The sequence below is a fragment of the Myotis daubentonii genome, chromosome 16 (assembly GCF_963259705.1).
Source record: "Myotis daubentonii chromosome 16, mMyoDau2.1, whole genome shotgun sequence".
In the NCBI taxonomy this organism is placed as follows: Eukaryota; Metazoa; Chordata; class Mammalia; order Chiroptera; family Vespertilionidae; genus Myotis; species Myotis daubentonii.
In genome coordinates this window covers 21,043,778-21,060,606 of record NC_081855.1, presented here as the reverse complement: position 1 = coordinate 21,060,606, position 16,829 = coordinate 21,043,778, and the positions used below count along the sequence as shown (strand labels likewise).

The window sequence follows — 16,829 nt, the reverse complement described above, 5'->3', positions numbered from 1 at the left end:
GACACAACTAACCCCAAATCGTCAGAAGCCCAAACAAAATATAAGCAAGTGTTAATAATTCACCATAGTTACTGCTCTTAAAACCAAAGTAGCTACACAGTACGACTACCATCTGTTTGTACTTATGCTTGTTTTCAGCCTCTCCACACTGAAGTGATCAAATGTACAGTGACGTGGGTAGAAAATCAAAAGCTACAGGGGCTTTTAGTTAGGGCAGGACAGTCATTTTAATATGTAAATTTAGGTTTCACTGTTTTGCTTTCACTATCTCTAGGTTATAATCTTTTAAAGAAAGCACACAGGAATTGGTTGAATAAATGTTTTTGAAGTTTTCACATCTTATATTTCTATCATGTATTTTGTTTGTATGCTTGCTTGTTTCTGAGGCACACTGGAGTGACTGTTTACGTGAATTCCAAAGGAGCAAAATTAGAACTTTGGGGAAGGCCAAAATGAACAGGAAGCACCCTGTTGTTCTGGGAAAACACTGAAGTTAAACTTAAAATCAGAAAACCTGGGTCCCAGGCCTGGTTGTCTACTGGCAGCTGAGGAACCTTAATCAAGTTGCTTAAGTTATCTTTCCTTTACCCCTGTAATGGAGTGTCAGTACCTACCAAACCCTATTTAAAAAGTGAATACGTGAATAAACTGAGATAACAGATTCAGAAAAACATGACAGATTAAACTGCTCTGCAGTAATGGATTCCTCTTGTTGCACCCCTAGCAAACAGTCTGGCATCACTAGTACACACAGTGTTTCCAGTACTCCATCACATTTGACTTTCTGGATGGTTGAGCATGAAATCAAATCAGATTTGGTTCAGAACCATATCTCCAAAGGAATGTAACCATCTTCGTGTTCTGGCTAGTCTCCCCTAATAAGACCCCCTCTTGAGTAACACAGTCCAGTGGAGAGCCTGTGCTGCCAGTAAATTGGGCTGGCTGTGTCTACATAAACTCATACAATCTGGTTAGCGCATGTAGCATGCCCCAAGACTTTTTCAGGCATGACAAAGTCTTGAAAATTACTAACAGTTACTTTTTCTTGAGCATTGAGCCAAAAAAAATTAGTGAGCATTGAGCTAAAAAAGAAAGATTCCTAAAGAAGTTGACACAGAATTACCAAAAACTTTATGAGAAATAAATTAAAGGCATGTTTCAGAGTAGCTTTTTAAGTCCCCGTGGTCATTGATTTGGTTCCTGTGTGTCTGACAATAAAAACAATTCTGAAAGAAAGGATGCAGTTCCAGAGGAGGTCTCTGAGGACCGGCCTTTGAAACTGTTTATAGAGCTAAGATTCAAATGCTCTCAGATGAGGTGTACCTGCACTCATTTCAGAGAAGAAATCTTTTTAAATACAAGTAGAAATTATAAATATTATTGAATAACAATATGCATATTATATTTTTATATTTAGAAAAGTATAAGCTTTTTATAACTACAGGTCATGACAGCACCATTAGATGGCATTCTAGCTGAAAACACAATTTTTGTCTTATTATGAGATACTAATTTATCACTGCATTTAGATCTACCAACCATGTGAGGGAGTTAGAAGTTAAAGTAAATAGCTGTAACTTTAGTTAATCTCTGCATATTTTGATCCAAATATGGTAAAGGGCAGGGCTAAAGCAGGGAGTGCCCTATAATAAACAGGGCTCAGACTTGCAACAGAAAATTAAAATACACTCCACTCAAGAGAACTCTGCACTTTGCACTTTGGTAAAAGTCTCATTCAGGTTTAGATTTCTAAACTTTTCTTAAGGAAGTAAGTTTTCTTTGCTCTTCTTTCTTCCGAATTGCAGAAATCAGATAAAAATTACTTGATAAAATGACTTATCATGTTGTTGAAGATCCCATAAAAAAGGTTGCTATCTTTGGAGGAACTCACGGGAATGAGCTAACAGGAGTATTTCTGGTTAAGCACTGGCTAGAGAATGGCGCTGAGATTCAGAGAACAGGACTGGAGGTAAAACCATTTATCACCAACCCAAGAGCAGTGAAGAAGTGTACCAGATATATTGACTGTGACCTGAATCGAGTTTTTGACCCTGGAAATCTTGGGTAAGACTATATATTGTGAACGCATGTGTGTATGTGAAAAGTGGTATATGTGGGAGAAAACACATGTGTGCTATTCATGTCTATACATATCGTGGCTATTGCGAATAAGATCACTTTCACTTTAATCACACTCCATTATGAATTATTCATTTCTCTAAACTGGGCATTCACATGCTCTTTCATAAACCTTGTTAAGCATCAGACTATCCTTCACTAATTTTTTAAATGTATCTGTACAGACTGAGATAAATAGCAACAGTTTTATTTTTAAATCTATCTTTAAAAGAACAGAATTAATAGTCTTTTACATTAAATTAGTGTTTGGTCACTGTTCTTGGGTACATATGTATTTGTTAGCTTTCTAAGCGATTCACTGCTATGTTTTCATGCAACTATATTTATGATAGTACATAAAGTTCTAGTTAAGAAAAATGTTATGTTTTGATTAATATTTGTTTAATGAAAGTATTCAACCATAACACTCCAGGTATGTTTTGATTAGTTATTTTTGCCTCTGTTTACATTATTATAGCTACTATTGTAGATATGTAGGCTCCTAAGTATTTTCTTTTTAATCAATTCTTTCATTTACCTAAAAATATTATTAAACACCTACTTTTCACGGGGCACTGTGCCAGGTACTGTGGAAGTACAAAGCTATGTGCAAACATGGTTTCTACCCTTGCGGAGTTCATAGACGAGTAGCTAAGATATAAGATGGGGCCAGGAACAACTAACACAGCACTGCTTTATGTACTCATTTTCTAATAAATGCTCATTTGAGTTTAGAAGGTTACTTAAGTATAATCTCACCTCAGATCAAAAGTTGGTCACGAATTTTAGTACAATTATGCCTCACTTTACGGAAAAGATTTTTTTCCAGGACAATTAGACATCAGTCATACTTTGTATATCCAATCCTAAAATTTTAACTTCAAAAATGCTTAATCTTCATGTCAGATGTCACAAATCTCTTACCCAGGATAGATGTTAGTAAGAGTTTGACTGCACCTTTTAGGATCTTCCCCTGCCTGTTCTTTCAGCTTCCTCCTCTGGGACTCTTCCTGAGGACCTGACCTTCAGGCTCGAGGCATAAAACTTCAAGCCTTGACTCTGAGCAACTGGGTGGGAGAATTAGAAGCAAATCAGGTGAGAGTGGAAGGATCTAATGGAGATGTTTCGAGAGCTAACTTTTTTAATCCTCACCCAAGGGTATTTTTCCCATTGATTTCTAGAGAGCGTGGAAGGGATGGGGGAGAGAGAAAGGATAGAGAAAGAAAAGTCAGTGTCACAGAAACACATCAACTGGTTGCCTCCTACAGACACCTTGACCAGGGGCAGGGATCAGACCTGTAACGCAGGTACATGCCCTTGACCAGAATCAAACCCACAACTCCCTGGTATGCAGGCCATTGTTCAAACCACTGAGCCATGCCAACCAGGGCATGAATTAACTTTTTGTTATTTTTTTCCCTTTTATTGAATTTATTGGGGTAACACTGTTTAACAAATTATGCAGATTTTAGGTGCACAATTCCACAACACATCATCTGTACACTGTATATATTCATTAGGAACTATGTTTGGTTATATACAATAGAAACAGTGGCTTAAACAAATAAGATTTTCTTTTTCACAAATAATAAATCCAGAGATACAGTGGCTCAATTATATCATAAATGCCACAGGTTCTTCTCATCTTCCCACTGCACCATCCTTAGCATGCACTTTTGTCCTCAGAGCTTTTGCTCCACCTTTTTGATAGCAATCCAGGCAGGAATTATCCAGATGCAAAGTCTCTTGAAGATAGTAGCAAAAATAGTCAAGAAATTCAAATACATAGATGGAATTATATGGAAATGGTTGGTTTAATGCAGGAAAATATATCCTAACCATTATTGGAGGGGGAAGGGGACAGGTAGAGACTCAATTCAGAATTCAATAAAAACTATTAAGCTTTATCCCAGAAAAAAATATGCATATACCTGCAAAAGTTTTGCATTTTCTCAGGTTTTACAAACTTGTCTATAAAGCTTATCCCTAGATCACTAGTGGTTCCCAGACCTCAATTAAGAATGTGAACATTCTCTAAGTTTAACTATTTTTATGCACTGGAATTAGCTGTAGGACAAAAACAATTCCATCTGATTGTCTATCTCAGGGATGGGGAACATCCGGCCTGTCGGCTGTATAAGGCCTGGGAAATCATTTGGTCTGGCCCTGCCAAGGCATTAGGGGTGAAGTAACTAAATGTTTAACCAAATACAGCAGGCTAATGTTTAAGTTGATAATTTTGTATGGTCTGCAAATGATGCTATAAATATCCAAATGGCCCTTGGCAGGAAAAAGTTCCCCACCCCTAGGCTAGGCCCAGAATATCTCAGTGCACATAACTACTAAGAAATTGTTGATTAAATCAATGGTTATATTTTGTTTGAAGTTGAAGTCAAGTGGTAAATTCTGTTTGAAATGTCCTTCCTTTGACAGCCACATAATGAAATATCATTTGTAATCATGCCGATGCAACAGTACATAGAATCAAATAAAGAAAAATTGTATTTTTTCATTTGTAAAGTTTTCAAATAGGGTTCCACTTCCCTCACAGGTTTTTCATATTAAAGTTTGTCAACTGGTTCCTTATACACTGTGTTCTTATTGTATATTTGTGTTATATTAGCCACAGATATTTTTAATCTTTTTCTTTTTGTTAATAACAGCAAAAAAATGTCAGAGGATTTGCCATATGAAGTGAGAAGGGCTCAAGAAATAAATCACTTATTTGGTCCAAAAGACAGTGAAGATTCCTATGACATCATTTTTGACCTTCACAATACTACTTCTAACATGGGATGCACTCTTATTCTTGAAGATTCCCGGAATGACTTTTTAATTCAGATGTTTCATTACATTAAGGTAATGTCAATGTTACTAATTTATAACTTATCATAAGACCTGTACTTTTAAGTCAAATATAAATATAAAACAACCAGAAAAGTGTCAGGAGGGGAAGGTGGTCTAAGAGAGATGGGGAAGTGGAGGAGCATCAGAATGGAGGTTGTGGTGACAAGCAGGAGAAAAGGGAGAGGAAATGAGTCACATGATAAATACAGTGAATAAAATCATAAAACATTTATAGATTCTTCTGTCTATAAAATTATAAATCTTTTATCCTGACAGCTGTCAAATCATAGGCTATTTGGCAAAATTAATACCAAACTTTAAAATGGTGTGGCGGAAGTAGTTCAATTACAGTTTTAGGAAGCTCCAAAAATAGTTTTTTGATGTTGACTATAGACCAGTGATGGCAAACCGATGACACGCGTGTCAGAAGTGACACACGAACTCATTTTTTTTTTGGTTGATTTTTCTTTGTTAAATGGCATTTAAATATATAAAATAAATATCAAAAATATAAGTCTTTGTTTTACTATGGTTGCAAGTAACAAAAAATTTCTATATGTGTCACGGCACCAGAGTTAAGTTAGGGTTTTTCAAAATGCTGACACGCCGAGCTCAAAAGGCTCACCATCACTGCTATAGACCAAAGATAAAAATATTGTCTCTCTTTAGTCTGTCCTTCTCTCCATTTGATTCAGATACCCCCGCACACATCTGATCTTTCAATATTTCATATAGCTAAGCATTTTAAGGCTCAGAAATCTACAAGATGAAAAATTTAGCAATACAGTGCATGTAGCTAGAGAAAAATTGCTAGGAAATAACAACCAAGCAAAAACACAAATAATCATCTGCATGCTTATTATTGTGTAATAAATACCCTTCCTTCTTTCCAGAGAGCTGGTATGATTTAATGGGAAGAGTTTGTTCCATGTACCCAGGAGAAACTGGGTTCAAATCCTGGCTTTCTCATTCACTAACCTTGGACAAGATACATTGCTTTCCTCATTTGATAAAGTTGACATAGTAACGTTTACTTATATGGCTGTTAAAAATCTTAAATGAGATAAAGTACTTAAAGCATTTAGCTTAATATCTGGAAGACAGTAAATATTAACTATTATTTTTGTTTCCTTTGAGTTTTTGACTCAAAGGTAGTTCTAGTAGGAGATCATAGTGTAGCTGTTCTTCATTGCTCATTGAAGGAAAGCTGAATGCTTTGATTGCCAGGCATGGAAGCAGCATAGCTGACATTGTTATCAAAACTGAGAGGCCTGTCTTGAATTCTCATTCAAAGACCTGGACTACAGGTTTAGAAACAACATTCTTTAAGAGCAATACTAAGCTAAACAGTAAGTGTAACCACTGATTTAAAAAAAGAAATAACCAAATCCATTCTGAAAGAAAATTTATTTCATATTCCTTAATCATGGTTCTTGAGAATTTAATGTACTTTTTACCCAGGAAGCTATGCATCATTCAATTTATATGTAGTTTATTTATGTTTTCAAAGCTTTAAGAACAATATTGGATTTTAGAGTATGTTTTATAAAGCTGTCTTACTAATTTTAGTTGATATAATAAAACGTATTGAAGGCATTATTGACTCTCTAGCAGCAAAGAAAACAAAACATATGGTCTTGACATAATAAGAAAGATGTTTTCAATTCATTTCAGACTTCTTTGGCTCCGTTACCCTGCTATATTTATCTTATTGAGCATCCTTCCCTTAAATATGCAACCACTCGTTCTATAGCCAAGTATCCTGTTGGTAAGTCATATTTCACATTGTCACAACTGAACAAAGTATGTCCTACATGAAACTCTGAGAAAATTATTTTTAAAAAATATGTATAGCTACCTTAACTCCTCACTGTGACTTATAATGATCAAGTAGTAAGCAAACTCACTCTGGGCAGCTTCAAACTATATAAAATACCCTCAGTTTCACTGAGCAACTTTCTGCATTTCATGCGGGAAACAGTAAGCTGGGAGAACTTGAGTCTTTTATAATGTACAATAAACACGCCTGCCCTTTGCTCCAAGGAAGATATCATCCCTATTTTTCAATACTGTTCACTATACAAATGTTCTTGAAAAATAATTTGGAACCAAGGCAGTCAGCGATTTGCTGGTAAGATGTGCAGAAACACAAAAGATCCCTGGAAAATCTTCTCCCACCATCCCACTTAGCCCCTTCTTTGCAGTAGAGTGCCCCATAAGCTATTATCCATTCACGTGTTCGCCCTATCAGTTACTGGGCTGTGAACTCATCTTTACTTTTCAGAACTTCCAGCATGCAAGCAAGCACTCTCATAAACCTCTCACACAGAGAGCCTCTTTTTCTATATTCCATTCTCTTTCCTCAATGCCCTATTAGCATAACGGTTGGCAGACTACACTATAATCATTAAAATGGCTGTCACAATTTTACCAAGAGCAATTTAATTTCAAAACAAGTTGTCACCCTAGCTGGTTTGGCTCAGTGGATAGATCACCGCCCTGTGGATTAAAGAGTCCCGGGTCTGATTCCAGTTAAGGGCATATGCCTGGGTTGCTGGCTCAATCCCTACTGGGAGATGTTCAGATATAGCCAATCAATGATTCTCTCATCATAGATGTTTCTGACTCTCTTTCCCTCTCCCTTTCTTTCTGAAATCAATAAAAATCTATATATATAAAGGGCTAATACACAAAGTGTCCCTGCAGGAGTTTGACCGGGAGACTGGACGTGTGCTGACCACAAGGGTGTGGTGTGGAATGAAGGAAGGCGCTGGCCGGCAGCCAGAAGGCCCCAATCAGCCCTGATTGCCTGCCAGGCCTAGGGACCCTAGTCATGCAAAAACCTCTAGTATATAATAAAAAAAAGTTGTCAAACAATGTAAGCAAATTTTAAATTATTTTGCTTACTTAATCAGTGATACTTTTGGTGGTAATCAAGGGATCATTTGGAGCAAGCTAAATATCCAAGTCTAGGTAATTATTTGAAATAAATTAATGCTTAACAATAAGGGATAGAAAACCTGTTTCTCTGTGACACCAAATAAAGCATATGATTCCCAAACGTTGAAAGAGCAATCTTGGTGTATGATGTCTGTGGGGCAATGCTGCTCTTAGCTAGAATACATATCTACTGATATGTTTGGCAGCATTTTATATTGCAGTATATATTTGCCCATCCCTTTGACCATATTATGATTTTTTTTTAATTTTGGCAATAGTGAATGAAATTTAAAGAAAAAAAAAAACAAGATCTTGCAACTGTCACGTAACTGATTTTTCATGTTCCCTCCTAGTCTTCATTCACTTTGCGTAGAACTTGAACATGTAAATGTTCGGCTTTACTTTTTGCCCAACATTATGTCTCATAATTTTTCATGATGCTACATGGCCTAACTTTGTACCAATTTTTCATGATTGGAATTCTATATCTTTATATATTGAAATGCTTAATTTTATACTCTAATACATAAATGTGACTATCTCCCGTTCTGTACCTAGGTATAGAAGTTGGTCCCCAGCCTCAAGGAGTTCTGAGAGCTGATATTTTGGATCAAATGAGAAAAATGATCAAATATGCTCTTGATTTTATACATAATTTCAATGAAGGTAAGTAGTAGGCGGGAGTTGTTATCTTAATGGTTACCGTGTGTGTGTGTGTGTGTGTGTGTGTGTGTGTGTGTGTGTAAATATATCAGTAAAGGGAGATGGGTCCTAGCCAATTTGGCTCAATGGATAGAGCATCAGCCTGCGGACTGAAAGGTCCCAGGTTCAAATCCGGTCAGGGGCGTATGCCCTGGTTGTGGGCTCGATCCCCAGTAGTGGGTGTACAGGAGGCAGCGAATCAATGATTCTCTCTCATCATTGATGTTTCTATCTCTCTCTCCCTCTCCCTTCATCTATGAAATCAATAATATATATGTGTGTGTGTGTGTGTGTGTGTGTATATATATATATATATATATATATATATATATATATATATATATATTAGAAAAGGTAGATGAGATGAGCACACATGCTAACTTCACCACTAAACACTGAAATAGCAATTGTTGCCTATGTCAAATTTGCCATGCTCAGGATATTAGGTGTCTTTTAAAAGTTTATTCACTTCAGCCATTCCTCAATGACCAAAATAGACACATTCAAGAAAACCCACTTCCAATTAAAGCTCTCCTAATTTTCCTATTAACCCCATTTTTAAAAAACAACGATATACTAAGAAATACAAATGTCCAAAAAGCATATGAACAGACGTCCAATATTACTAGTAATTAGAGAAATGCAAATTAAAAGGAGAAAGCATTTTCTCCCATTAGAGGAGGAAAATATTAAAACCTGATAATATTGTGTTGGTAAGGGCGTAGGAAAGGGGGATGGAAAAGACATGCTAAAGAATAATTTTACAGTATCCACTTTTGAAAATGCACAAATCCTATGATGCAGCAATTCCGCATCTCAAAGAAACACAAACACATGCACACCCAATATGTCATCTACAAGGGTGGCTTCCATAGCATTGCTTGTGCCAACAAAACAATAGAAACAACCTGAGTATCCATCAGTTGGTAAACAGTCATACACCATGGAAGGAGCTTCAAAATACATTGTTAATTAAAGAAAGCAAGTTGCAGACCAAAACATGCAGTATACGAATTTCCCCAAAATAATAATAAACACTTGCTAGAATATGTATTCATATATATGTTAATGTTCAGGGAAAGTCCTTAAAGAAGACACACCAAACTGTGATTATTGAGGAGAGGAGGAGGAGGAAAAACAAGTTAAATTTGTTTTAATTGTTTCCAAGAAGAATTATGTGTTGTAGTTAAGAAATAAGACCAGCTGATGTGGCTCAGTGGTTAAGGGTCGACCTATGAACCAGGAGGTCACGGTTCGATTCCCGGTCAGGACACATCCTGGGGTTGTGGGCTTGATGCCCAGTGTGGGGTGCACAGGAGGCAGCCTACCAATGATTCTCTGTCATCACTGATGTTTCTATCTCTCTCTTTCTCTCCCTTCCTCTCTCAAATCAATTAAAATATAAAAAAGAAATAATTTAATGGGTAGATATATGAAATTTTATGTACTATCTATTCATATATTCAGTAAATCTAAAACTAAGCAAAAACAAGTAGTCTATTAATTATTTTTTAGAATAAGTTTACTTTAATTTTTTAAAAAATAATAATAAAAATAAAATTAAAAAGACATCCTATGTAAGTAATTATTCCAACAGGCTGAATTCAAATTGTTGTTGAGGAATGGGTCATTACAGTGACAAAGCTGGTGAATAGTTCAGTGTCTGTGGGGAATATAATTCCTTACGTTCAGACTGTGCACCTTACTGCAATCACTGGCATTTTTTTCTGTGCTTGGGAATCCTTTGGCTCCAAAGTCATAAAGACTGAAAATTAGCTTGTCACCACCTTTGTCTTAGAACAGGTTCTATACGTCTAATGGCCCTGGTATTGGAAAGGTCACCACTTAATCACACCTTCAGATAGTAAGTGTGGGATATAGTATGCTAAGAAGTGATGCCCTGTGTAGAAGGCAACAAACCTGAGTGGAAAAACATGGTTTTCAAATCATAGTCCATAGATTCCTATCAGAGGGGTGGGATCTAGGAGTTGTCCTAGTAGCTCCATGACAGCCAAACCCCTGCCCTTTAACCAGAGCAGTTCTTCTATCTGATCTTTTGCTCTTACCCTGTAACATTTCTTTTAAGCAAAGGATTCTGTGATTCGAACATTTTAAGCCACTATTAGTTTAGACTATCCATCTTGGTGGATTTTTACCTAATGTGGGAAGAGCGCCATTATCCAAAGAATGCTGATCATAACCACCTGGAGAAAAGTCTCTGGAAATGTGCAGAAGAGCGCCATCCTTGGCTCTGTGCTACTCAACATTATTATCAGTGACTTGGATGAGACACGCCTTTATATAAGTGATAGGTGGCAGGAAGCCTGCAAGAAAATATCCGTTCAGAAGGTGGAACCAAAAAGTCCTGACAATCTTTAACAATTGTCTAAACCAGATGTTTTAGGTTAAATACATCAGGAACAAAGTTTTGCTTTTATGTTGTTGTTTTTTTAAATCCCAGGATGAGGGCAGTGATGGTCTCTTTTTTGCCTTGGATAAATAGCACCTGGAGAATTGTGGATAGATTTGGAGTCCCTATTTCAGGAGGAATGTCTATAAAGTAGAGGTTAGCCAAGGAGAAAGTTGAGAATGTTGAAGAGTTTGAAAACCATGATAAAAGTAATCCCTCAGATGCACATAGAACTTCAGTTTACAAAGTACCTTCACATATATTCTCATGGACCTGCCACATGTGAGTGGTGGTTGATAGAACTCAGAATGCTGAGACTGGCCGAAAGAAGGCTTAAGGGTGATTTTATTTTAGAGCTTCAGAAGTGTTATACTGGAGAGCCGTTAGACACGTTTTCTGTGACTCAGAGGGAAGAATAGAATCAGTGGGATCAAGTTAACTGGAGACAGAAATTTCCAATTAACAAAGCTGACCAGCAGTGGAATGGACCACACTTGGCCTGAAAGATATGGAGAATACCCGAGATCGATGAGGTCAGGCATTCGAGGCTCCTTCTAACTCTGAGATTCTAAGTAGCAACAAACATACTCCTTTGTGTCCTACCTCTTTTTCCTTTCCTCCCAATGGAGCTTCAGGTTTAAAAAGGTGACGTCTGATAAGTTTCCATCTTCACCTTGACAGGTTTGATAGATTGTAAAAATGACCACAAATTATTTCCTTCCCTGCATCCATGCCCTTGCAATGTGATGTTTTAAATCCTTCTACCAAGAGATGGAGTCAATTTCTCTTCCCCCTGAATTTGGCTTGGCCACGTGACTTATTTTGTGTCACAGAAGAGGCTTGAAAAAGACTTGCACCTTGGGGCTTGCTCTCTTGCTGCCCTGGGAACCCCGCACAGTCATTATATGAATCAGTCTACCATATGCTTCTGGACAATGGGAAGCTGAGAAGTAGCTGACTCTGACACCCCAGCAAATAGTCCTGCAGCTCCAGCTGATGCCTGTCAAATGCCAGACGTGAGAGGAAGGCCATCTTAGATCACCTAGCCTCCAGCTGACCTGCCAGCTCACCACAAATGCATGAGCAAGCCAATTAGAAGTCAGCCCAGCCTGCCTAAACCAGAGGAGCTGCCCAACCAACCCACAGAACCATGAGATAAATTAAAGGATCATGGTTCTACGCCACGAAGTTTTGGGATAGTGTGTTAAGCAGCCAAATCTAACTGATACAGAAGTGACCACAGGATATCCACCTCCCAACCCTGGCTGTACTTTCTGCTCTAAGGGCAAAGGAAGGTTTTCCTTTGAGTTGCAACCATAGCTCACTGTGGGCTCTACATTTGATGGAAGTTCATCCTGTTTGCTCAGAGATTGTCTGGTGCATGTAAACTACTCCTTTTTCAAGTTTCTGGGCGTTGGGTTGCTTCGTGTTGCTACGTCTTTGGAAGTTGGACTCCACTGGTGGCAGACTGCCTGCATCCCAAGATCTGTCCAGTGGTTAATGTACTTAGTTAAGAGAAGGAGCATGATGCTGAAGTCACCTAACCTGCTAGAAGTCTCCTGAGCATATGCAGGCATAGAATGTCAGAGCTGGACGGCAGCTCCAAGACCAGCTGATCCAAACCTTCCTTTGACAGGTAAAGAACATGAGCCTCCAGAAGTTAAGCCTCTTGCTCAGGGTTACACAGTGAGGAGATTAGAGCCCTGGAGTCCTGACTCCCTGCCCCAGGCTCTTTCTCTCACACTGGCTTTTTAAGGTGTTTTCTTCCGCTTTCCAGCAATGTACTTGTGAACGTGTTGATAGGAATAATTTGAGAACATCTTTTGGCTTCATGTTATTTATGAACATCCTCAACTGACATCATGTGTGCTCCCTGTAACTGTCTTCTTTTTTTTTTTTCCAATTACATGTGACATTCAATCCGCAACTGTATGTCTTCACTTTTTGGTTATTGTTCTTCCCTTAAAGTATGAACTTCCTTTTTTCAGTTGCCATTTTATACATTTTGTTTTTTGCCATAGGGAAAGAATTTCCCCCTTGTGCTATTGAAGTCTATAAAATAATGGAGAAAGTTGATTATCCCAGGAATGAAAATGGAGAAATTGCTGCTATTATCCACCCTAATCTGCAGGTAACATTTGCTGTTTCTTTAAGATATTCAAAATATGAGCCCCCCGCCCCCAGTGAGTAGTTTTATAGTTGATGAAGGGTCTTACATATGGTGGCTCATTTGTTATATTCTCAAACACACTGCAGTGTAAGCAAGGTGTGCATACCTTCATGTGATAAATATTTACTGAGTGCATCCTGTGCTGGCTGTAGGATACCTCATTGAACATGGTCTACTAGTATATTCTTGTGGAAGTCACAGTCTAGAGCAGCGGTTCTCAACCTGTGGGTCGCAACCCTTTGGCGGTCAAACAACCCTTTCACAGGGGTCGCCTAAGACCATCCTGCATATCAGATATTTACATGACGATTCATAACAGTAGCGACATTACAGTTACGAAGTAGCAACGAAAATAATTTTATGGTTGGGTCACAACATGAGGAACTGTATTTAAAGGGCCAGAAGGTTGAGAACCACTGGTCTAGATAGACTAAAGTCTAAAGTGTAGGTTAAAATAAAGAAAACCAGATGCTCTAAGAGAATAATGAGGCAGGGAGGGGTGGTCAGACAAGAGCTGTCAAAGAAGGTAAAATTCCTGCCAAGTGGGGTAGGAATGATTATATTCATTTTAGCATAAGAAAGCAGAAGCTCAGAAGTTAGATCTTCCCCACAGCCATCGAGCTATCAGAGGCAGACCCAGAGCTAATGTTCTCTGCAGTTCACCACACTGCTGCCACCTCCCTGCGATCACCGCTGAGTAAGTTAGAGCACAACAATCAAAGCCTCTTTCTTTGGAATGTTTTCTGCGGTTTCCTGACTCTCCTCAGGTCCCCAATATCTGCTGCTTGTCTGGTTTGACCAATAACAGCATAGTGAAAGGGGGGGACGGAGAGTGGGGGGCTCTTGGCAGAGTGTAGGAGGTTTGTATCTCGTTTGACAGAATCCGGTGCTAAATGTTTCAGTTGTCTACAGCCTCACACAAAAATGTTTAAAGTAGGAGAGAAACCGAATGTAATTTGTGTGTTTTGTTTCCTGAGAGGATCAAGACTGGAAACCACTGCGCCCTGAGGATCCGGTGTTTTTAACTCTTGATGGAGAGACAATCCCATTAGGTGGAGACTGTACTGTGTACCCGACGTTTGTAAATGAGGCTGCATATTATGAAAAGAAAGAAGCTTTTGCCAAGACAACTATACTAACACTCAAGGCGAAAAGTATTCGCTCGTCTTTACATTAGACCTCACTTCTGGTTCACTTGTTAGGCAGCACCTTGAAAAGCTCCGCAGTCTGTAAGCCCCCAAAGGGTAGGGTTGCGCTGGATTTAATGTGCCTTATTCATATCCCCGGCACCTCCTTCGGGGCCTTGCACACAGTGGGCATTTGGGCACATTCTTGAATGAATTAATTAATTAACTAATGGATATCTTTTAAAGGTAGCATATTGTGTACATAGCTTATTCAAAGAGGTGTATTTCTTATTTCTATAAAGCTTTTTATACATTATACTTTGTTTAACATTCTTAATAAAGTTTTTAAATTTAAATTTTTAAGTTGAAATAGGTACTATATACAAAAACTTATTAACTCGAGCATAAAAATTAAATATATTTTTAAGTAATGTATAATGCTGCTAGAAACCAATGATGCAGACTTACAGTTTTTAAATTTTTCATAGTTGGACGAATGATAATCCAACCTATGAACTTTAGTTGTAATATCAATAAGAGATTTTTAAATGCTCTTTTGAAGATTACATGTGAATGAGAAATGAGGGCTGATTGTAAAAGTGACGTTATGAATAAATAAAAATCTCTGAATGCCCTTTGTCCACAGACAGTAACCCTCACAAAGCGTCGCTGCTCAGGCCTGTCCACTTGTTCTGCGCTGACCTCAGGGAGCTGCGAGCCTCCTTCTTGAGAAGCTAAGGTTCCTTCCCAATTTGGGAAAGTCGGGAGAGGCACATTCCTCACAGCTGTCACTTCTCCTTTTGAAAGAACGCACTTGCCCTCATTTGCAACCAACATATGAGGAAGTCTTTGGGTCCCCACAGCATAGGCAGTAAAGACAGAAATAGCAGCGAACAGTGGACACTAGTGGAAATGTGCCCAGACCCAGGTCTCTGGTTCTTAAATGCATTCTTTCAAGAAATTGTCCTCTTCCTAAGTGCCCACATCCCTCACCTTACATGATTCTTCTTTTCAAAGATCTTCCAGCTGGAAAGCTGCCTCCCTCCCTCTCCAGCCCCTCCAGAAACCTCCCCTCTCTCTGCCCTTAGTCACAGCAGCAAAGTAAAGAATATTGTTATCCCAAGATTTGGACCCAACGGAACCCATGTTTATGGTTTCCAATGTATTTACCAAAATCGTACTAACATTATGTGGAGCGTATATACATAATCATTTTCATTCTTCCAGAGCAAATTCCATTAAGCCAATTTCATTCCATACGTAATGGAATAGAGCACAAACTTTAATTTTTTCCACATTTATTTTTGCACTTTAACAAAATCCTTTTCATTGGAATAAACTTTCTTCCTTCTGAATTCTTTAGTAAAACTTCAACTTACCTATCAGTTTTTGTACATACCAAGCTTCCTTCTCCCACTGTGAATGTTCCTTTGTGTTTTATGTCTGAGTCCAATTTTCCTGGGTCAGTTTTGTCCAGGTGTAAATTTTACCAAGAATACCTTATTCTTTCATCAAATTTAGTTACTTATAAAATTTACAAGGCTCACTGTATGTATATATATATATGCATTACCCATGGACACAGACAATAGGGTGGTGAAGGCCTGGGGCAGGGGACGGGGGTGGACTGGAGGGGATGAATGGGGGGAAAAGGGGACATATGTAATACTTTCAACAATAAAGATTTTAAAAGGAAAGAAAGAAATTAGGACTTAATATTTTTTTAAAAAATGCAAGGTCCAGTGTAAGCCACTGTGGTTTCAGTTTTGTACTGATTATTTCTAGCAAGTCTAATTTTCTCTGACTCAAAGCTTATAGTCTTCAGAGTTTCTAATTAAGTGTGATTTTTTAAAAAATCTAATACATATTGCTGTGTAGCTTTAGCCACTTTAGTTTTAGTGTATTTTGGTTATTTCTAAGTCTGCAGACTTGGTTTTCTCATTTATGAAATGGGGATAATCATGATATCAATGCCCCTCTCATAGGATCATTGTGAAGAATAAGTGAGCTAATGCATATAAGCACTTAGCACAGTGCCTAGCACAGAATAATAAATTATTCAAGTTCAAATATCTAACACAAAAGGCCCTTTATGATCAGCCCCTCCTTCCCCCACCATCTCTCTAGACTCATCTCCCTTCAGGTCCTCTCTGTTCCAGACTGCTTTGTGTCATTTATTTCTTATTCCTTCACAGAAGATGGTCCTTCCACCTCGAATTTTCTTCCCCCTTTCTCCATCCCTCCCTCCCCCCCCTCAGACATCACTATAGCTAATTCTTATTTTTCCTTGAAAATGCAACTCAACTCACCCTAGCAGGTTTGACTCAGTGGATAGAGTGTTGGTCTGTGGACTGAAGGGTCTTGAGTTCGATCCCAAAGTCATATACCTCGGGTGCAGGCTCAATCCCCAGGGTGCATGTGGGATGCAACCAATTGATGTGTGTCTCTCACTTTCTCTCTCTCTCTCTCTCTCTCTCTCTCTCTCTCTCTCTCTCTCTCCTCCCCCCTCCCTTCC

At 38.3% G+C, this 16,829-nt stretch overlaps 1 protein-coding gene across 1 annotated transcript; it reads left to right on the top strand.

Annotated features, from left to right (window-relative positions):
* Positions 1 to 1,674: 1,674 nt before the first annotated feature.
* Positions 1,675 to 14,952, top strand: ASPA (aspartoacylase). Its single transcript, XM_059669097.1, has 6 exons — positions 1,675 to 2,064; positions 4,782 to 4,977; positions 6,640 to 6,733; positions 8,464 to 8,571; positions 13,039 to 13,148; positions 14,167 to 14,952. The coding sequence occupies exons 1-6, from the start codon at positions 1,832 to 1,834 to the stop codon at positions 14,362 to 14,364; spliced, it is 939 nt and encodes a 312-aa protein (XP_059525080.1). The 5' UTR covers positions 1,675 to 1,831; the 3' UTR covers positions 14,365 to 14,952.
* Positions 14,953 to 16,829: the final 1,877 nt, after the last annotated feature.

Coding starts and splice junctions, on each gene's coding strand:
- ASPA (XM_059669097.1), top strand. CDS start 1,832: ATGACTTATCATGTTGTTGAAGATCCCATAAAAAAGGTTGCTATCTTT. Junction 4,978..6,639: donor AGATGTTTCATTACATTAAG/GTAATGTCAATG, acceptor AATTCATTTCAG/ACTTCTTTGGCTCCGTTACC. Junction 6,734..8,463: donor TATAGCCAAGTATCCTGTTG/GTAAGTCATATT, acceptor TTCTGTACCTAG/GTATAGAAGTTGGTCCCCAG.